General features: G+C 42.9%; 4 protein-coding genes across 10 annotated transcripts; 2 read left to right on the top strand and 2 right to left on the bottom strand.

Moving 5' to 3' along the window:
* The first annotated feature begins 483 nt into the window (after nucleotides 1–483).
* Nucleotides 484–4,447, top strand: LOC124327663 (RNA-binding protein Musashi homolog 2-like). 7 transcript variants are annotated; one of them, XM_046786666.1, is made up of 5 exons: nucleotides 484–811; nucleotides 889–920; nucleotides 1,543–1,666; nucleotides 2,335–2,578; nucleotides 2,805–4,447. In XM_046786666.1, exons 4-5 carry the CDS (start codon nucleotides 2,342–2,344, stop codon nucleotides 3,702–3,704), a joined length of 1,137 nt encoding a protein of 378 aa, XP_046642622.1. In that variant the 5' UTR covers nucleotides 484–811; nucleotides 889–920; nucleotides 1,543–1,666; nucleotides 2,335–2,341; the 3' UTR covers nucleotides 3,705–4,447. The 7 variants fall into 7 exon arrangements, with proteins under 7 accessions (XP_046642622.1, XP_046642627.1, XP_046642642.1 ...); XM_046786671.1 differs by lacking the exon at nucleotides 1,543–1,666 and having other exon boundaries at nucleotides 484–648; nucleotides 731–811; XM_046786686.1 differs by having other exon boundaries at nucleotides 484–648.
* A 1,649-nt stretch (nucleotides 4,448–6,096) lies between these two features.
* Nucleotides 6,097–7,319, top strand: LOC124340637 (ADP-ribosylation factor-like protein 8B-A). The gene is made up of 4 exons (XM_046793228.1): nucleotides 6,097–6,334; nucleotides 6,405–6,559; nucleotides 6,629–6,790; nucleotides 6,857–7,319. The coding sequence occupies exons 1-4, from the start codon at nucleotides 6,212–6,214 to the stop codon at nucleotides 6,978–6,980; spliced, it is 564 nt and encodes a 187-aa protein (XP_046649184.1). The 5' UTR covers nucleotides 6,097–6,211; the 3' UTR covers nucleotides 6,981–7,319.
* A 56-nt stretch (nucleotides 7,320–7,375) lies between these two features.
* On the bottom strand, nucleotides 7,376–12,704 carry LOC124340628 (dual specificity protein phosphatase 9-like). The gene is made up of 5 exons (XM_046793202.1): nucleotides 11,866–12,704; nucleotides 9,525–10,075; nucleotides 9,306–9,441; nucleotides 8,810–8,886; nucleotides 7,376–8,711 (listed from the first exon to the last, which is right to left on the bottom strand). The coding sequence occupies exons 1-5, from the start codon at nucleotides 12,347–12,349 to the stop codon at nucleotides 8,226–8,228; spliced, it is 1,734 nt and encodes a 577-aa protein (XP_046649158.1). The 5' UTR covers nucleotides 12,350–12,704; the 3' UTR covers nucleotides 7,376–8,225.
* Nucleotides 12,705–17,597: 4,893 nt separating this feature from the next.
* LOC124340633 (tubulin alpha-8 chain-like) lies at nucleotides 17,598–24,883 on the bottom strand. The gene is made up of 17 exons (XM_046793217.1): nucleotides 24,728–24,883; nucleotides 24,154–24,521; nucleotides 23,569–23,932; nucleotides 22,685–23,494; nucleotides 22,333–22,455; nucleotides 21,898–22,213; nucleotides 21,328–21,829; nucleotides 20,772–20,832; nucleotides 20,675–20,695; nucleotides 20,503–20,535; nucleotides 20,316–20,438; nucleotides 19,909–20,210; nucleotides 19,574–19,813; nucleotides 19,350–19,493; nucleotides 19,134–19,277; nucleotides 18,881–19,044; nucleotides 17,598–17,990 (listed from the first exon to the last, which is right to left on the bottom strand). The coding sequence occupies exons 7-17, from the start codon at nucleotides 21,328–21,330 to the stop codon at nucleotides 17,855–17,857; spliced, it is 1,371 nt and encodes a 456-aa protein (XP_046649173.1). The 5' UTR covers nucleotides 21,331–21,829; nucleotides 21,898–22,213; nucleotides 22,333–22,455; nucleotides 22,685–23,494; nucleotides 23,569–23,932; nucleotides 24,154–24,521; nucleotides 24,728–24,883; the 3' UTR covers nucleotides 17,598–17,854.
* Between the last annotated feature and the right edge of the window lie 1,217 nt (nucleotides 24,884–26,100).

The raw sequence follows: 26,100 nt of genomic DNA on the forward strand, positions 1-26,100 counted from the left end.
TAGAGGCTATTCACCTTGCGGCTTCGCGAGTCAATTGTTTCTATGTCCGCCATGTTTATTGGTCTTTTTGGTTGTCTGTAGTTGGCTGAAAGTGTTTGTTTTTTTTTTCAATACAAAGTGGATTTTGAGAATCAACTTGTTATTTTTTTATTGTTTTGTGTGTCTCAGTTAATTGCTACATATCTTGTTTAGTATGTGTAGCAATTTGTGTCTCTAGATCACATTCCTTGTATTTAAAAAAAAATGTTTTCCCCTGTTGTTTACTTTTCCCGAATCTACAGAGAATTGGCCCGAGGGAAGAAAGGGGAGAAGAGGAAAGTATGGGTCCCCCTTTTTCATACTTTCCTTTTCATTTAAATCAAATTTTTTAAATCTAATTATAATAAAAATTAAAAAAATATTAATATTTTCGTTTACTCGAAAAATAACGTAGTTGGTGATCTGAGCGCTAGATGCGCCACCTCCCAGAAAGGTCTTCTTTATCTATGTTACGCTTACACGCTCATACTCTCAGCTCATAGCCCTCATTCAAAACCTTCAAAACTTTGAAAGAAACCCTTTGGCATGAAGAAGAATGCTTTCGGTTTAATATTGTGTGCGTTTTAGAGGTTTTAGAAGAATAATTTGCCTTGACATCACCACCTGCAGGTGCGTAGTTTTCTTTAGGAGCCCCCATCTGTTCTGGCTTCAATCTGAATCGATTTTGACATTGCCACCACCTGGCTTGTAGTATTGGCGTTGGTCAAAGAACTAATTTTGGTCTTTGGAGTGCACAGTCTTTGAGCAAAACCCACCTGTACTTTTTTCATCGGTACTTAGAACAATTCAAAACATGATATCAATCAACATTTGCTTTAAGTATTTTTTTTCTGTTTTGTGTTTTGATAGGAACTGATTACTGACGAGTTTCCAACATCTAGGTGAGTGCCAAGTTATTATATGTTTATTCTTGATGGATATGCATATTGTTCTTCTCAATGCCATTTTGGAAAGGGTTGGTGGGGATTCACCTAATCTAATGGGAATCTTGCTCAGACTGCTAGTCTCCGATGTTCTGAAATTGGTTTTGTGTAATATGGTGTTTAGGCTGCCTGTTTCCTAGAATCCAACATACACACACAGCTTAAGGTGTTATTTTCTTATTAAATAGGCTTATTCAAATGTTTTGTAAGCCCAGTGTGATTGAAAACAACTGTTTCATTTTATCCCTTTGCCAAACATCACAATAGACCCTTTTCAATTGATTTTTGACAGTAAGGATCATAGATTTACGAGGACTTTACCTTGTCTTGGGTGTCTCTGGTCACGGCCACTATCGTGATTCCCTTCAATATAAATTAAAAGGGTGGGGGGGGGGGGCGAAAGAAAGAAGCGGAAACAATTTGTTAGTTAATAACGATGAACAAAAGAATATCCATTTTACACGTTTTTTTCTGATTCGAAAAAGAATTATGGTACCCATGTAATATAGAACTTAACCGTAACTATAGTACGGGCAAGACGCGTTAGACAGACGGGAATTATGTGGCTATAAAATACCAGGTAATCACACACCACCAAAACCGACAGACGAGAAAACCCTAGAATTGACCTCGCCCACTGCTGCTGCTGCTGCTCATCATGACCTCGGTCAATTACGCGCAAATAACATCCCAACATGGAAAAGGAAAGTGTTAGATAGCTGGACACCCCCGAATTCGTAGTGGGAATCGCGTTTCACTTTTTATAATAATTGATTTCCACCCTGTTTTAACCGTTGTAATTTGTTGTTAATTATCTAAAAATTTACAAATCTAGCTTATATATTTGTATCACACTATCTGTTGGATCCAGGTAAATCAATGATGACGTAGTCTCGATCTAGAAGTTGCGAGTTGTCTTTCTCTTATCTTTCTATATCTTTAGATCGTCATATGCCCACTTCCGGTTTTCGGTTTTACAGTTCCCTCCCTCTGCCATTTAAAAAAAAAAAAAAAAGTAATTAATGAGAATCCCCTCTTTGTTTTCACTTGCACTTAAGCTGATGCCTAAATGTGTTAGTAAGCCGGATATATACAAACAAAAAGTTGTAACCCCACAGTTGAAATCTTTCTAGACTTTTGATAGCTTCTTCTTTCTATCACTATCTAGCGCAGTATGAATTAGAATATTTTTGCCTTGTATTAACGACTAACGATATTTTTTAATCATTTTTTTAACCTTTTTGTTTTCTTTTTTTCTCTCTTTGTCTCTCTCCTTAATCCCCTTCATGTTTCCTTACTCTCTCCCTCCTCGATTCGATTGGTGCCAAAAATGACGACCTGTGGGCGCGACTCGCCACACTTGTCGATGCAGAACGGGTATGGATAGCAATAGCAACAGTTCTGCCGGCCGCGGAATGAAAACAGATGTCGGAATGAGCGGACTGGCCTTGGATCAGAGCAGCTCTTCCGGTCGCTCAACTCCAACCGACCTGCCGCACAACAAGCTCTTCGTGGGTGGTCTCAGCTGGCAAACGTCGACCGACAAGCTGGGCGAGTACTTTGGCCAGTACGGTACCATTATCGACGTTCAGGTGCTCAAGGATCCTCTCACTCAGGTTGGCAACTCCTCTCTGTCTCACAAATTTAAGTACATTCCTAAATGGGACTCGAAAGAGTGTGCATGATTGGGCAAGATTTTTGGGGCTGCTAATTGGGCGAGCAGGACAAGAAACTTGACGTGGACAGCGGAATCAAATGACAATTGAGAGGCCCAGATTAATTGAAATTTCTTTTTCTTTTATTCTTTTGCGGGTTGTATATGGATGAATCGATCGATCACAGAGAAGTCGAGGCTTTGGCTTCATCACCTTTGCCGAAGCAAGCAGCGTGGATCGTGTGCTGGCCGTCCCTGCGCACACTCTCAATGGCAGGAAGATCGACCCAAAACACGCGACGCCCAAGAACAATGGCAAAGTGACGTCTTCATCCAAGACGAGGAAGGTCTTCGTCGGTGGTGTCAGTCAGGACACGTCAGCCGACGAAGTCGAGGACTATTTCAATCAATTTGGACACGTCGAGGAGGCCGTTATGCTGATGGACCAGCAGACGAAACGTCACCGCGGATTCGGATTCGTCACATTCGAGAGCGAGAACGTCGTTGATCGCATCTGCGAGATTCACTACCACATGATCAAGGACAAGAAGGTGGAATGCAAGAAAGCCCAGCCCAAGGAGGCCATTCTGGCTTCGAACACATCGGCCCTCCTGGCTGCTAAACATAGCGTTCTTCTCAATGGTTTCGGCGTCGCTGGATTGGCTTTGGAAGTGGCTCACGTTCAACAATCGTCTGTCATACAGGTAGCCGCTCTGCATTTTTTGGCCACTCAAGCGGCTCAAGTCCAAGCTGCCGTTGTAGCCCATCAACAGCAGGCCGCTTTGGCTCAGTCGGCCGTTGCTTCCGCTGGCTACGGAAAACTTGTGTCCAGTTATCCACCATTATCCAGCTACCGCTACAGTCCTTATTCTCTACCCGGCGCTGCCCAGGGAAACGTCCAGGCTGCAGCTGCAGCCGCCGCCATGGCTGCCGCTTCTTCCGGTCACCACCATCATTACCACGCCATGTCAACCGCTTCTACAGCCACACAACAGGCGGCCGCCTACCAAGGATACAACTTGGCCAACGTGGACATGTCCAGTTTTCAGGGAGTCGACTGGAACCAAATCTACGGAATGGGAATGTAGGGATAGCTCTTCACTTGACGGAGCAAGAAGTAAGAAAATAAAATTGTGTGAAAATTGACGACTTTTTCTCTCCCTTTCTTGTTCTTTTCCTCTTTCTACCTTCATCATTTGTTTTTGTTTGTTTGTTTTTTTGTTCATTTTTCTCATTTCTTGTCGAAACCAACGATGATACCCTCATCTTCTCCCGTTAAGAAACTAATTGTCCTTTCATTTGTGTTGTGATATTATTTTTAAATATCATTTGTCATATTGGTGCCGAATCGTAAATTGAACGAGAAAAAAAGAGAGTAAAAAGAAAGAAATAATAATTGATAAAAATTCAGAATGAGCAATATGCGTTTTAACTTTTGTCGTCTTTGCAGCGAGCCATGTTTTTGTCCGTGTTGGCATATTTTTTTTTTTTTTTTCCTAACGATTTGAAATTATCAAATTTAGTAACTTTCACTGCACTGATCTTAAGTAAATCATGAACAATGTGAAACCCCAAAGTCTCGGACTCCGGATAGTAATGAAAGTTACGTTTTTTCACCATTATTATAGTGATGTAAACAAAAAATTCAAAAACGTATTCAGATTTTTTTTTTTTTTTGCGTTAGTTAGTTTAGTCCCGAGTAAACAAGTGTCATATTTCTTTGTCAAATGTTCAAATAATATATTTTGTCGATTGCAACACTAGATGGCGAAATGTATTGTATTGTTGTCTTGGCCATGTTAGGACGAACAAATGTCAAAAATTATGTTTGGCTTCTGTGTCTAGTTTCTTTATTTTTACGAACCAAATTTAACCACATAAGTATTTTAGTCCAACCCCTTTAGTTTATTACGTATTTATAACTTACACTCATCTCTGTATTCTACTTTTCTTATTTCTCCATAATGTATGCAAGGCCTCATCAAGGTATTATAACGCTAACGCCTACTTCGGCAATCAAATCGTTTTCTTACGTAAAGGTTTTTTTTACAGTCTCGTGTAAGACTGTCTGGCGCTGCTTTAGTATCACTTTTTTTTTTAAAGAAGAAGAAATTGCAGGGAAAGTAGCTGATAAATTGCTGCTGGTCTGCTGCAAGAGGAAAAGCAGCTGGAAACTGTTAAACCCAACTAGAAAATGAACCAAAAAGGCAAAAACAAGCAAAAACCTTTACTCTCAAGCTACGAATTTTAATCATGTTTTTTATGTAAACTCTTTTGAATGTTTGAGTGTTTTTTTTTTTTTTTTTTTCAATTATTGCCATTAATTTTTTTGGCTCACACTATTTTGGTTGTCTTTTTAGGTTCCAGTCTTCCATCATGGTCTATTAACAGTTAATAGACCATGCCTCCATGTTCCCGATACATCACCATATTATACTAATTAAATGAGTTATGTCTTTTGTCTTAGTCATCAATACTAGAAAAATGCACTATTTAATATTGAAAATGAAGAGGTGTGAAACTTGAAATTAGAATTATTGCATAAGGCAAATTTAAATCCCTTGATACTGTTAGAAAAAAAAGTAAAAAATTTGATGTATCGATTTAATACCGAAGAACGAATATTCTTCTCTCAAAAAACGGGCGCTATATTTCAGTTGTCATTCAGCGTCGAACTCAGAAGCTGATTTGTTAGCACCAGCCAAGAACGAACTAATAAATGGAGGCAAAAAAATAGCGACCAGAATGAAAATATCTATACATACAAAATATCCTTCGGGAATGGAAATAGCTACAGATGTGAGAGGGTCTAGCGTCTAGGTCGTCGTCGACGTACAGTGGAAAGAGGAATGTTGTCTTCATTTTGGTCATTTACATTTATCAGACACTTACTAGTGGTAGCGGGCATATAAATTAGGCTATAATATTTCCTTGACTAGTAAGAGTCTTTCCAGTAAAAGTGCGTAAATGAAAAGCCTGCCACGAGCTTGAAAGGATTAATTAGTTTATAATCATTGAAAATTATGTGTTATTAAATTCTGAAACATAAACAATCGGAAAATGTGTATAAAATTGTAATGAGCCTTGAAAAAAACATGCATGTGCAGAGAAGTGATCTGTAACAGTCACTGCCTCACTGGGAATGTTTGACGCTAGCATCATTCCCAAATTTTCTCGGAATCCTAGAAGCTGAACCATGCATTTTTTTTATAGCCATTATAGCCTTTAAATCTATGATGGAAAGGACTACGCAACTCTTAATCTAGATTAAAATTCCTTAACCATTGCGATGTTTAGTTTTAATAAAACTATTTAACTTCGTTTAATATGTTTTGGTGTTTGGTTTTTGGTTTTTTCAAATCTAAACGCCAAACATTTGGGCTCTTAACTACTAGCGAACCTAGCGGTGGTAGATAGTCCATCTCTATTAAAAATGTGCTGCCATCTAGTGTTGGATTTTCATTTCCTATAGAAGCAGTCTATTTGTCAAAATTGGTTTGTCTCTCGACAGTAATACTAGTCGGTTGTTTTTTGTGATTACTCGAGTCTACTCCCGGTTTTGGCCTGCTGTTGTTTCTTATCTAAACAATTAAAAATGTTTGCCTTGGTTAATCGAATTCTGGACTGGTTCAAAAGCTTATTTTGGAAAGAGGAAATGGAACTAACATTAGTAGGATTACAATATTCTGGCAAAACGACATTCGTCAACGTTATCGCGGTATCTCATCTTTGATGATTCATCCTCTTTATTTTTAGCGTAATCAACACATTTTCTTATTTATTTACAGTCTGGACAATTCAGTGAAGATATGATACCTACTGTTGGGTTCAACATGAGGAAGATAACCAAAGGAAATGTCACTATCAAATTATGGGATATTGGAGGTCAACCCCGATTCAGATCAATGTGGGAAAGATACTGCAGAGGTGTCAATGCTATTGTGTAAGTGTCATGGTAGTTTTAAATATTTCACAGCTGATTCTTATTCTCATTTTATTTCATTTCTTGTAGATATATGGTTGATGCAGCTGATCACGACAAAATTGAAGCTTCCCGAAATGAGCTTCACCATTTACTGGATAAACCACAACTAGCAGGTATTCCTGTGTTGGTTTTGGGTAACAAGAGAGACCTACCAAATGCATTGGATGAAAATGGACTGATCGAGAGGATGTGAGTGTAGAAATCTGTGTAGGAACCAGTGTTGTACTGTAATGAAGACTAAATTTCTCTCAATAGGAATTTGTCAGCCATCCAGGACAGAGAAATTTGCTGCTATTCAATTTCATGCAAGGAAAAGGGCAACATTGACATCACTCTACAATGGCTGATTACACATTCCAAGTCGGGTGGCACCCGTTAATGGGCCGAGGCTAGAAAAGACAAGGGAAGGCAAGAGCGACAATTGATCAGTCATATCAAATGCAGCCGACTCGGTACGAGATCAAAAATCAATCCTCTTGTACGAATACGACTCTTTGTTTTTCTCATGTGGAGCTCCGCTTTGTCTGTGAAAGCTCGATCAACCGGTCGCTATTAACTGCTGATTCTCTTTTTCGATGGAAACAATTGTTTCTTGATTATTATGATACATTTTGTCGTACTCCACACCTAATTCCTCCTTTTTTTCCCCAATTTATCAATGTCGCATTGTATCCATTTTTTTCGCCTTTTCAGTAGATTAAAGAAAATTTAAAAGGTCTATCGCATTGTGTCGTGTGTGGTATTGATTTCTCATTTTTTTTTTATATATAGAAGTTGAATAGAAAATCGATATATTATACACCTTGGATCGTGCACAATTTGTAAGGTTATCATATTTGTTTTGACACGTACATAAACATTTCTGGGGTGGGGTAAGAGATGATGAAACAATGCAGAGGTGAGGGAAAAATAATTCTGTCTTCGATACTAATTATTTTTATTTTTTGGCACCTGAAAAAAAAAGAGCGACGCTGGATTAAATTCATAAAAAGGGTAATAGTAAGTGAGGTCGGGGGGGGGGGGGGAGGATTTGAGCCACGAATAGATTGACAAGGATCAGAATTCTAAACGCGTGTGTAAGTTTGATTTTAAAAAAAAACGAACGAACGAATCGACGTCCCTGATGTAAACGGAGAGTGTGTGTGTGTGTGTTTATGCGTGGTGTGTAGAACAGTACGAACATAAACGACGATTGAAATCAGTTAAAACAGACAACACACGTACACAGAGTTGGTAAGGTATTTTTTCTCTGGCCAAATTAGAAGAGTGAAAACAAATCAAATGGGGGGGAAATAAAGGCACGCCAAACCCATCCGACCTTGGAGAGCATTCATTCTTCTTTTTCATTGAAAAATAATCATTAAAAAACCGTACAGGGGACAAGCTAGGCCAACAGATGGCGAATTACTCATCACTTGCGTGTTTTAGGAAATAAAATAATAAAAAAAGAACGTTTTTAATTGTGGTCAAGGAGAGAAAAGATTTTTGTTTTCTGGATTCTTTAAAATGCACCAAGGTGTGTGTGTGGTTGGCTTCCGGTGACTTTTCCTTTCTTTCTGTGTGTGTGTGTTGCCTTCCTGTATGTATGTGTGTTGTTGTATCGAGTTTTGGTATATTGGAAATTTTACAAAGTGGTCGGGGTGGTAAAATGGCACTGGGAGAGGGAGGCTTGGCAACGGCAGACGAGCGTGCGCAAGCGCTTGACATTTCCGCTGCCGCCACCGCCTGAGGGAGAAGAATGGATCACGGCTGGTGAGGAAGCGACGGATGATTCAGCCGAGCACGGCGACATGGAGACGGATGACGGAAGACCGGAATCGATTCCCATGGACGTGGGATCAGCTGACAGAGGTAACTCTTCCTCGTCTTCCGGCTCCTCGATCGAGAGCCGCGTGAACGGGATCAGAGCCGCGTGATCTTCCGGCTTATTGCCGCTGTCGCCGGCCGAGAGATGGCAAGTGCAGCGCTGAGGACTCGGCGGATTCAGCTGTCGCTCAAAATCCAGCAGCTGGCCCATAAAGTTGAAGTTGGGCGAAATGTTGGACTTTTTTCGGCGCACAAAGTCGTACGCGTCGTTCAGACTCATCGACATTTTGTACATCAAATAAGCCTGGTCCACCAAAAAAGAAAGAGAAAAAAAGAAAAAAAGAGAGTTAGAAAACATTATTTCTGGACCGATCCCAAAAGGGTGTTTATCTGTCAACTCACCACTGTGATGGTGACGGAGCGGGAAATTCCGGCCAGGCAGTGGACTAGAACGCCTTCCTGCCGCTCTCGAGCTCCATCTAATGGAAATCAAATCAGCATTAAGAGAATGATAAATCTCTCTCTAGCTCTCCCGCCGAGCACGCGCACGACCTTGTACTTAATGGAATATTGATTCACAAAAGGAGAGAAAGAGAAAGAAAAGAAGGAGAGCTAAACAAGAAGAAAAAAAGGAAAGAAAAAGGAGAGAGAGAGAGAGAGAAGAAAAAAACTTGTTGCCATGACGACAGCAGCTGAGCAGGAAGCTGAATCCCGTCGCGCTCTTTTTCGCATGCGATTATGCATCGACGACATACACATGTAAACATGACAAACTTATCGATTTCTCTCTTCTCTACTCTCTCTCGAATGTGATTCCGCACAGTTTCTCGACGAGAAAATCAATGACGATTCAATCGTCGCACACACGCACGCACACACAACTAAGGCGGATAATTACCAATGAAGCCGATGGCGGAAGGGAAGAAACTGGCCAGATTTTGACTCCAATGATCCGTGATTGGAATTTGCAAGTACTGGATCGTCCCGGAATCTTCGAAAACGTTGGGCAAATTCGGCGTCACATTCACCACGTACTGCATAATGACATAATAGATTAAAAATTAATTGAAATTGAATTAAAAAAACGTATTTTCATTTTAAAAAATTCAAAACTTACGCGGATGCGGTGTTTGTCGAGGGCGTCACAATCGCGGGAATTTTGGGCGTTGCCGAGGAACAGGTGAGGAAGGATTTCGACTGGGAAACCGGGATCGGCCAGCGGATCCATGTCATTCATGGCGGTGAGTCCCAAATGGCCGGCGCCCAGGCCGCCCATGTCTGCCGAGTCGGCCGTGACGTTGTCCAGCATCAGCGGCGGAAGCGGCTCCGATTCGAGGCCGAGTCGAAGTCCAACGCTCAGCCCCAAACTGAAGCCGGAACCAAATTCCGGCGGGCCGACTCCGATTCCGTTCTCGTCATCGACGCGAATTTCGCCAGACTCCAAGGACGAGTCGGGACGCTCTTCTTCTGAATCAGAAGCGGACCGGGAACCGAGCGAGCCCGGCCGGCGATTGTTCAAACTGAGTGGGCGGACGACACCCGTCGTGGACCTGAGCCCAGCATCGCCGCCGATGCGCAAGTTGGGAAGGACTTCGCTCGGGTTGGCCGTCTCAGATTCCCGCGTCACGCACCATTCCGGGTACTTGTTCCGGAACTCTTCCACACCTCCTAATGAATGAATGAATAAATCAACCTAATTAGCATTTTCATCCAACAAGAAGGAAAAAACTTTTTTTTAATTCTTTTCATTTATTTTTGTTTTGTTTTGTTGTTTTGGTCTCGGGTGTGTGTGTTGATGTTGGCGTCATTGAATGAGCGCCAAGTCAACGCCATCTATGCCTTGGAGATTTCAACTGATTCATTGACAGAAAGGAAATGTCGACGTTAACTCAATTAGCGAGTCGTTAGACTCAAACAAGAAAAGCACGCGAATAACGACAACAAGTCGGCGACAAAACAAAACGAAAATTTCCGTCAAATGAAAGAAGAAAAAAAGGAATCGAAAAATGTGTGGAAAAACAGACAAGATGGCGTTGCGGAAAAATGAGGTTAGGGTCCCACTCTTGTCTACTGTATCGCATAGAGAAAAAAAAGACCGAGAGAGATATATATTTTTATTTTAGAAAGCTCTTCGAGTTCTTGACAAAAGCCAAGATTCCTCCTCCTCCTTCTACCCCTCCAACAAGATGGAGACCCCCCCCCCTACACCAGAGCCTATTCTTACTCTTTTTTGGGGGGAAAAACTGAAAAATTCTTCTCCTTCTTCTTCTTCAAAGGGGGCCCTATATTTTTCAAAATCTTTTCAATGAGCATCGTTCACGTTTAAGTCCTTGAACGCGATCAGCGTGCCACATTGTAAGAGCCAAGGGCTTATAATAAAGAAAGAAAGAAAAGAAAAAGAGAGGGAGACTATTGGGCTGTTTTGGGCTGCGCCATTCAGACTTCTTCCAATCCCCGCTCCCTTTTTGTCGGTGGCGCGGATTGAAAACGGTTTCCGATCCGCGCCCATTTTGGGCTTCGCTGAATGGGCGGGAGGATGAAGGGGGAGACGGCGGAAATGCAACAGTTTCGTCACCGTTTTTCTTCTTTTATTTGCAGACACAGTTGATTCAGATGGAAAATGAGGTCAGATTTAAAACCAAATCACACTTAGCCCCCCCCCCCCCGTTAAAACGATGATTATTAAGTTTGACACACACACACACCTCACTAGGTGCAGCCGTTCAAGGAGAGGCCCCTTTAATTTCTGCCTCCCGTTTGAGTTAGAAAAGGAAAAAAAGAGAGAGAGAAGGAGAAGAAAAAGTTCTTTTTGGCGTGTTGTGTGTTATGTTTGGGAGATCCACCGGAAGTCTCTCTCCCACCCCCCTCGGGCTGTCGAAAAACTCTAAACTCCCCTGCCGTGTGTTTTAAAGGAGGTCCCGAGGGCCATCTGTTCCTTCTCTCTCTCTCTCTAGAAACTTGAAAAAATATATAAAAATGGAGGATTCGAGACTTTAGAAACGAAAAAAAGCAAAAAAAGAGATTTCCGGTGACGCGGATTACTACGCTATAGCTAATGCGGCATTGTTTGATGAGAATTACGAAAAATATAAAGAAAGAGAACAATGAGAAAAAGAAAAAGGAAAAAAAAAATCCGCACAATGAATGTGTGTTTTCACCGGATGTTATACGCCCATTATTTCCCACCACACGGCGCGACGACGCCATTTTGTGCCGATTCTTACTACAGATATCGATGCATCCATCACACACACACACACACACACAGAGAAAAGAGTAGGAGAGAGAGGGCGGGAAAAAATGAAAGAAAATCGTCTGCCTGTCGACAACTTCCGTCGAAACAAAATGGCGGTCAAAGTGTGTGTGTGTGTGTGTCTGGCTGGGAGATAAGACCAAGCTCGACTGTCTGGGTTTTTATTTGATTTGTTTTTGTGAAATGGCCAACGAGATAATCTCACCTTGAAGGCAGACGACTGGACATCCATCCTGGATAAGAGATTTGCGCAAAACGGAAACAATCTCGCCACCTCCTCCGCACAAGACGAAGGTGTGTTGCTGCTGCTTCTTGTTGGTCGAGGCCCCCTGCCCACTTCCGGTGGTGGGTGGTGATAGGAACGGCGTCCGGACTGGCAGTAGTTTAGGGCCGCCATCCGCCGGATTATTGTTGGATTTGTTGAGAACGGCGCTGATGGTGACTTTGCCTCCGGCTAGCCGCCGCAGCATGATGGACGGCAGAGACAAGTGAACGGCTCGGCGGATGTGACACTCGCCGAAATCGGCGGCCGAGCGACAATCCAGCAAAGTCATCACGTCGCCTTCGCCCAGTGGCGGCGGCGGCGACGGATTAGCTGTTGCGTCACGAAGTTGACCCCACAATCCATCGGCGCTAATCACTCCGTCACCACAATCTGCCATTTCGGACATGGCCGGCATTTTCACCATCACACACACACACAAAAGACTTCAACTTTCCCCCCCAAACTCACACACACACTGGGTGCACACACACACACACCAAACACTGAGAGACAAAATCGGAACGGGGCGTCGTCGAAACACAACTCGGAATAACAAACAAAACGGTGGCCTGTCTTTTGTCGTGCCCGTCTGTTTTGCTTTCCCAAAAGGATGTGAGAGAAAACAAAAATAATGTGATGGCTGTTTTGGGTTGTGAGTGTGTGGTGTGTGTAAAAGTTTAAAAAATCTTGAAATAAAAAAGAAAGCGTCCGTTCTTCGTCAGAGCTGCACTGCGATTGACTCTCTGCACTCTGTAGCCTCTGGGTAAAAAGGCCTTTCAGTTGTGCGACTAGCGGTGGCGCTAGTAGTCGTCCGGTGGGCGGTTGGAGGGAAAAAATGAAAAAAGTTCCTCTCTCTACTCTCGTGAAGTGGCGGGGGGGTTGGTGGGTTGGCTGGGTGGCCTCAGAGATAGATAGAAACGAAAGGCCGTGGAATGGGAGAGAACCTTGATAAGATGGCAGCACCGTCTATTGTTTTCCTCTTACGTTTGTTTCTTTTTCTTCCTTTTTTCTATTTTATTTTTCCCTAATTTCTTTCTTGACTGGAAGGGCGGAGCTTGGCCATCCCGACGAGTGTGTTCTGGCTGTTCTCATTCACTTGAAAACAGATAGGAGGAGCACGGCAGCAGCAACAGCACCACCACAGGGGAAAAGGAAAATGAGAAACGAAAAAAGGAAAAAGAAAAAAAAAAACGAGTTATAACCAACAACAACAACAACAACGAAGAGATTGAGTAGCGATGAATGGAGGCCACGAACAGGATGTTTGGTATGATTGGAATGATATGCAAATTCAGCCTCTCACTCTGTGGCTGGTCGTCGTCGTCGTCGTCTCTTTCGTGACGGGAGAGAGAGAGAAAACTGGCCGGCCCGGCCCGGCCCCGCGTCGAGCGCCCAAGGTGAGGACGTGCGGCGGCGCCCAGTCGCCAACCTGGCGCCCATTCACTAAAGAATTGCTGCTGGACAAGACGGCCGGCGCCTTCTAATGTATACACCTGGCCCTCCTCCTCCTCCTCCTGAAATAATAAATAAATAAATACAACCAAAAAGAAAAAGAAAAAACATCATTTTTCTTCATGACCAAATCGAGTTGTTGTTGTTGTATACACGTCGTGAAAGATGCAACCGACAACAGGAAGTTGCGTCCATTTCAAACCGACGACTATTTTTTCCCCCCATCCATTCTCCGGGAAAAAGATAAAATAAAACCAACAATTCTTGTTTGAATATGACACATCAGAAAAAGAGATAGATTGAGAAATGACCTTGTGTGTGTCAAGGTGCGTGTGCTGCGCACAGTGGATCAATAGTCCACTTCCGGTCTCTCTCTCCCACCCACCGTCCGAGAGTTGCCTAGATTATTCTCTCCATCCATACACACAGCACACACACATAGCCGGGGGGGGGGAATAAAAGCTCCACCCTTTTTCCCGCGTGATTCTTTTGAGCCTCCTCCCTATATACATCGCGACTTGTGTGTTTGTGTATACACATCCCAAGCGGAAGTATCTGGACTGTTTCACTCCGCCCGCCATTGAAATGTTGGAAATGGCCGACTGTTCTAACCGCCTGTCCAAAAACGAGCGTTCAAGAGGTTCGTCGAATCATTTCCAACTCAAGTCTCGTCTAATATAAGACACGAATCGAATTATTGAAGACGTCGTCGTCGTCGGCTAAAGACCGTCGAGTCCTTCCCACGCACCCGATTCCTCCTCCTCCTCCTCGCCATTCCATATCCTGCATCCGGATGGGCTCTCATCGGGCTGGGCTGCCATATATCCCGCTCGTACTCTGTGTGTAGGTGGTTGGGGGGGAAATGTTGAGAATGAACAGCGCAGCAAAGCCGAAAAGGAGGAGGTGGTGGTGGTCGTCTCTCTGAATGGCGGGGTGGGGTGGGTGGGTTCTTTCTAGTCCCGCTGGCTTTGCGATCAATACCTTTCACGGCCCGAGTATACAGTGCAGCTACACAGCTACACACTGGCGGCCATTTTTGATTCACGCCCGACGACCTTGGGCGAGAGAGGAGGCGAGCGAGTCTCTTGTTTCCCACCCGGCGTGCGTGCGTGCGTGTATCTCTCTCTCTTTCTCTGTTTGTATGAGAGAGAGAGGAGGGTGGGGTAAGGAAACTGCTGGAAGCGTCGTATAGCGTGTGAGCCAAAGCTATAGGGACGAGACGAGAGAGAGCTCTGGTCTATGATGGCGGCTCTGTGCATTCATTGATCAATCCCGCGCCATCAACGGCAGCCAGCAGCAGCTAGCCAGCCAGCAGCAACTCTATAGTCCCGACGCCCACTTGGGGACGCGATACATAGCTAAGATAGAGAAATGGTGAGCGCGCGCGCATCAACACCCCACACACCCACATACTATATTATATAAATCCCCCCTTCCCTCTCCACCCCCTTCGCCCGCGTCTTCCAATTCATTCACGGGCATTTTCATTCAAAAAAACAAGAAGAAGAAGAAAACATCAATATTAACGCCAGTGAGTGAGGAAGACAAAAGACAAAAGATAAGAAATAAAAGTCAACATCTACTTTTTTTAAATTTTCGTATCGCGTGGGTTTTTTTTATTATTATGTTACATAAAAGTTGAAATCGATAAACTTTCGATTATTTCGGTTGACGATTGAAGACGGCCGAAATTAAATGGGGGGGAACTAATAAGTTATTTTCGTTTTTATTGCCCCGGCATTATATCTACACAAGTATAACGTTTATATTATGATTACGGCACACACAAGCATTAGATTCCCGTACGCTTCTCTCCATTTCTCTGGCGCAGTTGATTATTGGCCATTCAACAACAACAACTTCCGCATGACCAAAAAAAGCAACTGTTGTACACACAGTACCCACACAGCAACACTGATGGCGACTCGCTATTGGCTAATACTACTACTAGACTAAAGCGCATTCCAAAAATTCGGTGCAATCAAATCTCTTTTTTCTCTTTTCTTTCGAAATAACAATAATAACCGGACCCAATAAGAGTTAATTTAACCCCACCCTTTTATTTGTGCTGTAGCGACTTTTGGAAATGTTGAATGGACGCTCTCTCATCTCTCTCTCTATACACAACTGTGTACACACACACACGCAGAGTTCAAAAGATTAGAGTATAGAGCGTCTGTGATCGGGGCAATCTGTTTGTCGAACAAAACAACAACGTGAGTGGCATGGCAGATAATTTCGGCAATGACGTGAACTTAGACGCCAGCAGCAGCAGCAGTATAACTCCCAATCGATGAATCGATAAGAAAACCTTAAAGATGTGCTTATTCCGTCTGATTCGAAAATAGAACGTGAATGTGTGTATCGTTTCTTCTTCAGTTGGGAAAAGAAATCACGTCGACGGCCAATGTATGTATTTATTATATTCCGGTTGAAAGAAAGAAATAAGGAAATTTCGAATCGAAAAAGAAGAAAAGCGTTACATATACAACAGAGAATAAAGGAAAAAGAGAAAAACGCATAAGCTAGCGGAAAGATAAATAAATGAATAGGCCAAAGATAGCCGAGAGAGACCGTTGAAAAATTATGGGCTAGAGATGGGAATAATAAGACACACATGTGGGCGCTGCCATCTCTTGCCCTGCATGATATGGTGGGATGACAAAAAGATCCTTACACACACACAAGACATCACATCCCTTTTTTTCGTTTTTCCCATTTCCAATGGTTTCTCCATTCGACTATAATATAGCCTATAGCATATACATGGACGTAGACTTATAGATGCTCTCTCCACGTATATTATTGCGTCGTCTCGGCAAAAGACAATAAGTTAAGCTCCCACCCGCCCAAGGCAAAAAGGAAAGACGGATATAAATAACAACGCCACGCCTTCCGGTTTCCGGTTCCGGTCGTCGACAACGACTCTAAATAGATCTCCCTATAAACTACACGAGAATGGGGAGGAGGGGGGGGGGGGAGGAAGGAGCTGACATGGTTGGTGTGTACATATCCTCGAGCGCGAGCGTAGGTTGTGCTGTGCTGGTTATATGCGCCTCCCGCAAAAGAAAAAGAAAAGTCGTTGGACGAAGAAACGGTTGGAAGGGAAATACAATTTCACTTCCGCTCGGATTATTTCGACTTCCTTTTTTGGGCGCTGGGACTCGCTCGCTCCAGTCTCGTTTCTTCCACGTTATTTGGCAATATTCGAAACCACAGCAGCAACAGCGACTGAATGTACGTCTACGTATATAAGGGGGAAATCGGAGAGAGAGAGAGAGAATGGGCGAGATGAATGAAAATCCATTCCTCCCTTTTTCCCACAGGAGGAGGAAGGAGGAGGGGGGGATACATGTCTTTGTGAATGAGGCCCTCCGCCTCAATGAAAAAAAGAAAAAAAGAAAAAGAATGAGAGAAAAATCATAAAAGTTTCTCCAACGGTTCTTGCGAGGCAGCGGAAACCAGTTCTTGTTTCAATTTCCGGTCGTATCGATCGAGCCTTCCGTGCAGCAACCCACTCTCCGATAGATATAGCCTACTATAGACACACACAGTCAATTCAATCTTATGGGTCTATACGTAATGAGTGCCAGGAGGAGGAGGAGACGACGAGAGAGAGAGACCTAGATTGTCGACACATTCCCAGCGTGGGCGTCGATCGAAAGCGGCATCGACCCTTTCAGTCGCCATGGCAACGCCTTGTTATCGCAGCCTAAATAGAAAATAAAAATATAAAATAAAAATTCCCCCTTTTTTTCATTCTGATTTTTCTTCTTTTACTTGGGCAAAGGGGATTTATTCTTCACAACCCTCGACGGAGAAACGTGCGGGGGAGTTCCACCTCCCCCTTTTTGTTATGGAGATGACATAAGGAGACCGGGACCTACATTCGTCGTGTGCCAAGTCATTATATCAGCCGCAGCGCGTTCCAAAAGATCGATCCTCGTGAGCAGCACACACGCACTGAAGCCTAACAAACCAATAAGAGCCTATCCGCTCTAGTGAATGAAATTGGGGATCAATATTATTAGGCACCGGAAGTATTGATTGGCGCGTGGGAGGGGGTCATTGAAAAGAAAGAGGGAAAAACTATAAGGAGCTAGATCTAATTCCATTTGGGACGGTCATGACGTCACGTAGATCGATCAGGACGTCAAGTGCAGGCCGACGAAAATCAAATCAAAAAATAAACTGAAATGACGTCATCATCGTGAGTCCACTCGGTGACAATAGACAAAAAAATCTCGTTTAATGACCACCCAAGAAAAAAAACACACTTGGTATACACGAACAAGCCATTACATCTGCCAATGGAAATTTAATTCAAAGATTAAAGAAATAATTAAAAAAAAAACACATCTGTCAGAAATGAAAAATGTAGGCCATTGATAGAGATAAAAGGACAAAAAAAAAGAGATTAAACGCCAACAAAATATTTTATTATTATTTTTTTTCTTCTTTCTTCATCTCATCTCGGTCAATATTCATCGCCGATGACGCCATCCGAGTCGGACAAGTCCTCCATGGCTACTTCTTCGTAATCTTTTTCAAGAGCGGCCAAATCTTCGCGGGCTTCCGAGAACTCGCCCTCCTCCATCCCTTCGCCCACGTACCTTGAAACGAACGACAAAAAGGGGAAAATGAAACATTTGACAACAAAGGCTGACATTTGTGTGACGACAGTAAAAATAGTTTCAACTCTACCGCCAGTTCCGTCAACCAGTCAAAACACATTACACGACGCCGGTGTTTTGCTATAGCTAGAGATATTAAGTGCTGTTTTTTTTTCCCGCTAAAAGGTTGCGCGGGCGTGAGAACTCGTGCACAGCTCTTTCATCCAAGTTTCTACATCGCCCCCCTACCACCACCATTGGCAAACAAACACACGGGACCCAAAAAGTCATGTGTAAATCAAAGGGAATTTCCCCCCTTCCGCACATGCTACATTTATAGCCTCTTTTCTTTCAGATTTCCATTCCGAATTTGGAACTGACGTCAGTGGCACCGAGGAACGGCCAGTCGACTAGGAAATTTCGTAGATGGTCGTCGTCGTCGACACACTACGATCGTGAGAGCGAAATCGGCCACGTTTTGAGCGACTCTATTTGGAGTAGGACAACCGTCGACGTCGTCATCGTCGTCGCGGAGATGATTCCGCATGCAAAAATCGAACCCGGCGACCATCTATTTACGGATGCGTCGACAACTACTACACAAGTCTTCGTTATTATTGACACTTGACTGACGGTGACGCAGAAGTGCAACGTCATCATAAAATTGCCACCATCCAGGAAGCAGGTCGACGAGGATGTTCCTGACTAGGATACGACGACGCTTTTTTTTTTTTATTTCCGACCGGGACAACGTGTACACACCCCAAGACCTTTTCAAAAAAATATTCTATTTCTCCGCCCTTATCTATAAATAACACGCGCTGACGTGTGTGTGCGTGAGAAAATAAAAAGTATAGTCAAAAAATATTGAGAAATGATTTGATATATACCAGTGAACGAAGGCTCGTTTGGTGTAAAGTAAATCGAATTTGTGATTGAGCCGGCCCCATGCCTCCACAATGGCAGTGGTGTTGGATATCATGCAGACGGACCGTTGCATAGCGGCCAAATCGCCCCCCGGAACGATGGTCGGCGCTTGATAATTGATCCCCACCTAAAATAGAAATTGGGAACAGATGTGTGCCATTAATACAAAACCATTTCTGTTCATTGTGTTTCTAGATGTCGTGTCTCTGTCTATACTTTGAAACCGGTGGGACACCAATCGACGAATTGAATTGTTCGTTTGCTTTTCATCGAGGCGATGGCGCCGTTGACGTCTTTGGGCACCACGTCACCGCGGTACAGCAGACAAACGGCCATGTATTTCCCTTTGCGAGGGTCGCACTTTTAATTCAGAAAAAAGAAGAAATTAATTTTTCGGTTCATGTTAACTGGGCAATTCTTGAGTGGTTTTACCTTGACCATTTGGTTGTTGGGCTCGAAACAAGCGGACGTGATTTCAGCGACGCTTAATTGTTCGTGATAGGCCTTTTCGGCCGACAGCATGGGGGCGTAAGTCACCAACGGAAAATGAATCCTCGGGTAAGGCACCAAATTGGTCTAAGAAAAAAGTAAAAATAATTTAAATATACGTTGTCATAGTTGTAAGCCAATGAGATCCGAACAGAAGTAGTAAATACCTGGAACTCGGTTAAATCGACGTTGAGAGCACCTTCGAAACGGAGCGAGGCCGTAATGGAGGAAACAATTTGACCAATCAAACGGTTCAAATTGGTATAAGTGGGTCGTTCAATAGACAAATTACGACGGCAAATGTCGTAAATAGCTTCGTTATCCACCATAAAAGCGCAATCCGAATGTTCCAGCGTCGTGTGGGTAGTCAAGATGGAATTGTACGGTTCAACAACGGCCGTGGATACCTTCGTAATAATAATAATAAAAAATAAAAAATAAAAACAGCGTCAATTACCTTCGGGGCATAGTCATTTGGGGATAAGCAAGCTGGTGAAAATACCTGAGGAGCGGGATAGACGCAAAACTGCAATTTACTCTTTTTGCCGTAATCGACCGACAGGCGTTCCATCAGCAGCGAAGTGAATCCCGATCCCGATCCGCCTCCAAACGAGTGAAAGACCAAAAAGCCCTGGAGGCCGACGCAATTTTCGACCAGGCGGCGGATGCGATCCGAGACAACATCGGCGATCTCGCGACCGACCGTGTAATGACCTCGAGCGTAATTATTGGCTGCATCTTCCTTGCCCGTTATCAATTGATCCGGATGGAACAGCTGACGGTAGGTGCCCGTGCGAACCGTGTCTTTTTACATCGCAATAGAAAATAACAAAATTCGCTTGTTAAAAAGAAGGTGCGTCTGCTGGGTAGTATAATAACGTTACAACGGCCATCTTTGATCATATTTACCAACGACGGACGGTTCCAAATCGACGAAAAGCGCTCTCGGCACTTGTTTATTGCTGGCCGTCTCACTGAAAAACGTTCCAAACGTGCTGGGCGAATTACTTCCGCCGCTCGCTTGAGGTGGACCTAATTTGGAATTTATTGTTGAAGATCCCAAAGTCATTTTGAAAATAGAAAATATATTACTTACGGGATTCAGAGAGAATGCCATCGGGTCGGATTCCTGTATTGAAATAAAAAAAAAATGAATCAATAGAAAAATATATATATATAAAATCATTTCTTTGTTTTTATTCTCGTAATTATTTTTCAATAATAAAACGAAATTTATAGGAAAATCAGGTCCACCCAACTTCGCTTACCATGTTCCAGGCAATACAATTCTGTAATAATGTTAAGATATTTTTCGGTTAGAAAACTGTTATTTATTTATGGCAAATTTAACGATAGATAAATTACCCCAGCAAGAGTTGCCCATCTGGACTCCGGCTTGGCCAACATGAATAGAAATCACCTCGCGCTGTATCGAAAAACAACACAAAGAGTAAGTCAATTAGTTATTAAGTCCAAAAAGTTATTAATTTGAATGTTTATCTTTTTCTAAAAGTCCCCCAAAACACCTGTAAGCTCATTTCCGACCATTGGCGACCAGGTGGCGCACCAATACCACCACAACTACCCCCAATTTTCAGGCAAGCGTGACTCAATGGCCAAGATCCCACCCTTCATTTTTATTTCTTTCTGACCAAAAAAACCCATCCCACGTGTGAAAACGTCCAAGAAAAAAGAAAGAAAAAAGGGAAGTCTGATCGGTCGAGCGTGAACCGAGACGTGTTGAGGTCCAAGGAAATCGTAAAAAATTGAACAAAACCTTCATCATGCCAATCACCCGAAACGCTACTGATTATTTTCACAAGGCGTTACGGAATTATCACGAATCACAAAATTTAATTGGCTTCGATTGCTTTTAAATTAAAAGATGCACAAGAGTATATTATAATAGAGTGTACTTAACCATTTTGTTGTCGAGTTGTTGAGCGAATAAAGTCAAAGAAGCGGAGCTTTAAGCGGCTGGGCGGCGAATGCGCACGATTCGAGAGGGCAGCCCGTTAGGACAATGGCTAGTTGCGCTGGACCTCTTTCGTCGCACGACCACTTCACTCTTAGAAAGATGAATAGAAGCTGGACCAGATGGACTGGTCTTGGGTATACCGTAGAGTCGGGGGGGGGAAGGTGTTGATAAGGAAGTGGCTTCCTCCTTCGTGAGCTCGAACGAGTCGTACCGGTACAGGTGGCTGCTAAAGCGCAACTGGAGCTACCAGCCAGCGGACGCCATCGAGTTTATAGCCTCCGTCATCCTCCAGCGGGCAACACGTCCGAAAAAAAAAATTACCCCACCCCCATTGGTAATGTCTGCTGGCCTCTTTCGGGTTTCCTTTTCTTCTTTGCCATTGTTTCCTCGAGTCGATGCTCGATTCATTCGTATACGCACGTCGCTTCCATCACTGATTCATCCACTACGGGAAACAAAACAACTAACAAAAATAACAAGATTCCATGACTCATTTCGTTCATACAAACATACCTGGCCAATATATATATTTTTTGTCGTTTGATTTCATCAGCCTGAATGTTGTATAAGGCGGCTACATCCAACCGGAACCGATGACCAGACAGGTGCACTTCTTGTTCACTAGACAATTTTTTTTTCTTCTCTTTTCTTTTTCGCTTTCGCCTTGGTTTTTGGTTGAAATAGTACGGTTTCTGGAGCCTGCCCCATGGGCAAACCTGTCACGTCCGCCGTTAACGAGAACGCGCACGACATTCTCTTCCGTCAATTGCAAAATTATCAATGTTGCACACATACAGGCTCTCCAACTCCAGGTACCCTTGGAAATATTCTTAAAAAAAAAAATCCATAAAAATTGATGATGATTAAATTTCAAATGTTAAAACTATTTCTTACGAGTTAAGAAGAAAAAAAAAAGGAAAAAAAACAAAAAAAACATGCATGTCTGACCGGCACGAATGCGACGCTGAATTTCCGCTCGGCCATTGGAGCGTAACCCACAAAGAAAACGAAATAAGCTCAGTGGCCCCGGCCGGCGTCGGTACGTGAATGCGGGGCTGGAAAAGAGCTGAACTGGAAAAAATAAAATAAAATAAAAAATAGAGAAAAATTATGTTGCCAGAAAAGAAAAGAATTTTCTTCCAAGGACACATGGGCAGAAAACCACCAAGGACCCGGGCGTCATCGTTCACTATCGTTCGCTTGGTCGTTCTCACCTCCCACAAAACGAGAAAGAAAAAATCCAGGTGAACATGAGAGAATTGACTCGTGATACATACAGAAAACATGAGCGTTAAATCACCTGTTGTTATGAAAAGACCCAATTAACTCCAGCTGTGTGCTAAAGTAGGTACTTTGAGGAGCAAACGGCCTTTAGCAAGTAGAAACATGTCGAAACTGTATTACGTCATTCCCACAATACTTTTACAAGGAAGGGAGAGATAGAGATTGAAAGACGGCCTTTTTGCTATTATTCGTCTCATCTTTTCGCCACTTTAAATAGCTCCCCCAAACCCACCATTCTCTTTTTCTCCTTGCAAAGACAAAAACAGTGAAGCGATTTCAAAAAGGACGTCGGAGAAACAAGGCGCCGTTCAAATGTGAGAGCAAGAATGAGCTTCCATCAGCCAATTTAATGATGAATGGAATGCAAGTGATGGTTGGTATTTAGCCATTCGCCACGTAATCTTGTTTCACAATCAAACCGGCAAAACCGAAAAAATTTCGGCTTTAGTCATCTAGTCCGAGAAAAAATCAGGTAACGTTTCACGAGAGAAAGGTGGTTAGATTTTAATTGGTAAATTTTTTTGGCAGTTTTTGTAAACAGTATTTTTTCCTAGCAAAAAAAAAAATAAATAAAAAAAAAAAAAACAATTTTGAGCAGCAAATGCCAAAACAAGAGAAAATAGATAGAAAAAAAAGGGAGATACAAAGAGATTTTGGGGCGGTTGATTGGACGAATAGGTAGTAAGCGAGCACTTCAATTCACATGAAGCTTTTCAATTTTCTCTGAGACGACATCTAAAGTGGTGGCTGCCACATCCATCACTCGGCGTTCCAGGTTCTCCGCCGAACGGGAACGAGGAAAATTCATACTACATTCAGAATTATCCTGTCGACAGACAAATATTACAAATGATATCAGTGAATCGATACTAATTTTTTTTAAATAAATAGAAGACTTACTATAGTCTTCGTGAGACCTTCCCCAATGGCCATGCACCTAAGAGCATCGCTCATATCTCTCAATCTTGGCTCGGCCGTGTTGGCGACCGGACTAGTATCTCTAATTGTGGGTAATCTGACGTCAGACTCTTCATGCAATAAAGCACTGATGGTCCGTATTCTGGAACAGTGGCCCATGTTGAGCAACTTGGGTCGAGGGATGCGATATGGTCGTGACCAACTACTTCGGTCTCTCATTCGTTCAGAATATCGGTCGTTGTGACTACTGCTACTATCCGGTCCCGAAAGCATGCGCTGTCGCCCTTTCATGCTAACCCTACGGCCACGATTATCCCATTCGCATCTCAGGGGTAGAGGATCTTCCCTGTAAATGAAAGAAGCATTAGTTGGAATTGTTATAAATTTGTTGTGAAAAATATAGATTTTAAAAAAGATCATCAAAAACCAACTTTTAAATCACTGATTCAAATGAAACAAACCACATCTGGCTTCCAATTTGTTGTGCATTACTCAATTGGTTGTGAAATCAACTCTTTCCTTTGTTCACAATAAATAAAAATAATAAGATAAACAATATTCAATTACCTCATTCTAAATTGCTCATATGGTAACTGAGGAGATACTGGAGAGTTTGGTGGTTGTTGAGGTGGGTCTTTGATGTACTCTGTATCCACCCGTAGTGGAAATGCAGGCACAACATTATTAGTACTAATTGAGGTAGAGCTATTAATCCAAATTGGAGGACTTTGCTCAAAGCAAATTTTGGGCTCATTTTGCCGTCTATGTCTCAGGGTGTTTTCTTGCTTGTCAGTTGCCCCGTTGAGGGCACCCAGTTCTTGCAGGGCTGCATCGAGATCAAGGGCCTGCCCAGGTTTGCAAGCAACACACCTGTTCTTACTCTTAGAACAACGGCATGGTACACCTGGCTTTTCCATAGTTTTATCTTGCAATATCTAGATGGGGAAAAAAAAAAAAACAGCAAACAAAATCGTTAGTGTAGTGCCGGCATTGCTAAGCACGATCAGACAAAAGCAAAAGTAGGCCACACGGGAACAGCATTGGGCTCATAGTGAAGAAATACAAAATTTCCCCAGAGATATTTCCGGCTTTCCATGCTTTGAACCATTTTTCATTTTGCAACGGAAATATTTAGACCTACCTCAAGATTCCATCCCAAAATAAAATTTTTAGTTTTACACTAATCCTGGCGGAAAACAGCGCGATTGTTTATAGTCTGGGCTTTGTTGACAGATTGTACCAATGCAGTGTGCCTTTGCGTATGTGACTAGTGTCTCGTGCGACTGGTCTAGACGACTAGACACGTGTCTATTACGTGGTTACATACAGTTACAGACAAATGGTTATCAGTCAGCGCCATCTACTTGCCAAAAGATACTCTTGCTCAAAACAAAATTTACAATATCCTTTAAAAATGTTAATAAAATATCATTTTTAGAAGTTACCAAAGTATTCCATATGAAAACGACCAAAACCTGTGGCGACCATTTCACGGATTTGATCGCCACAAGGCTTTTCGATTCATAACAATAAAAAAATGTCCGATAGCCTATACTGATTTAAAAAAAAATACGCGTTCGTCTGGCGCGAAGGTTTGAAATTTTCTGGATTTTCTGGTTTTGCTTACTTTTGGTTTGACTGCATAGAAATGTTGCCGGATAGGTTAGACAATATAGACATAGTTTTGATTTTTCATCCTACGCAGAAATTTATCAGAAAAAGACAAGGTGAATTACGGCGAAAAGTGCATATTTGATGTGCAAGGTAAACAATACACATCGATTTAAAAATGACAGGTTTAGGATTGAGTAACACGAAAAATAATTACACCGATGTGAAGCTCGCTAAAAGCCGGTCGAGTTAACAACAACACTGGTATCCAAAAACGGCCTGGGAATTAACATTCGCTAAATTAAAGAGACACACCTAAAAGCCCATAAAGCCCCTTGGGCGACTTCGGAATTTAGAATTAGCTCATAGGAATGTGAATTCTGTTATTTTTAAGTTGAGAGTTGATATACTTTGGTAGTTTTAAATTCACTGGTAATTTTATTTTCAGTTGTTTTGTTTCTGCCGTCAGAACCTAACCACGATATAATAGGAAAGGTAAGGTACACTCTCGCGCTATCCCATTCTCTTGGAAGAAACGGCGGGTGTTTAGTAAAGGGTCCCAGGATTCCCCGCCAGGTTCGCTAGTGTTGGGGGCTGATCGCCTCTCGGTGGTATAGTAAAAACACGGTCTACCAGGAGAGGTACCCAAACGCCCTATCCCTTTCGTCAGCCAGAATAATCAAGGCACTCAGAAGCTTCCCTAATTTGCCGCTTGGATCGCGGGCGTGGCTTGGCCACCAGCTGTTGTGTGTTGCACAGTCTCCCTCTCCCTCCTCCCTCGATATATTCGGGGAATCCCACCCCAAGCCGCCAGCGGCAATTGGCGGCAATGGCAACATTGAAGAGTTCTGACCAACCTACGCCCGCGATCTAAGCGGCAAATTAGGGAAGCTTCTGAGTCCC

This window comes from Daphnia pulicaria, chromosome 1, assembly GCF_021234035.1.
Source record: "Daphnia pulicaria isolate SC F1-1A chromosome 1, SC_F0-13Bv2, whole genome shotgun sequence".
Taxonomy (NCBI): domain Eukaryota; kingdom Metazoa; phylum Arthropoda; class Branchiopoda; order Diplostraca; family Daphniidae; genus Daphnia; species Daphnia pulicaria.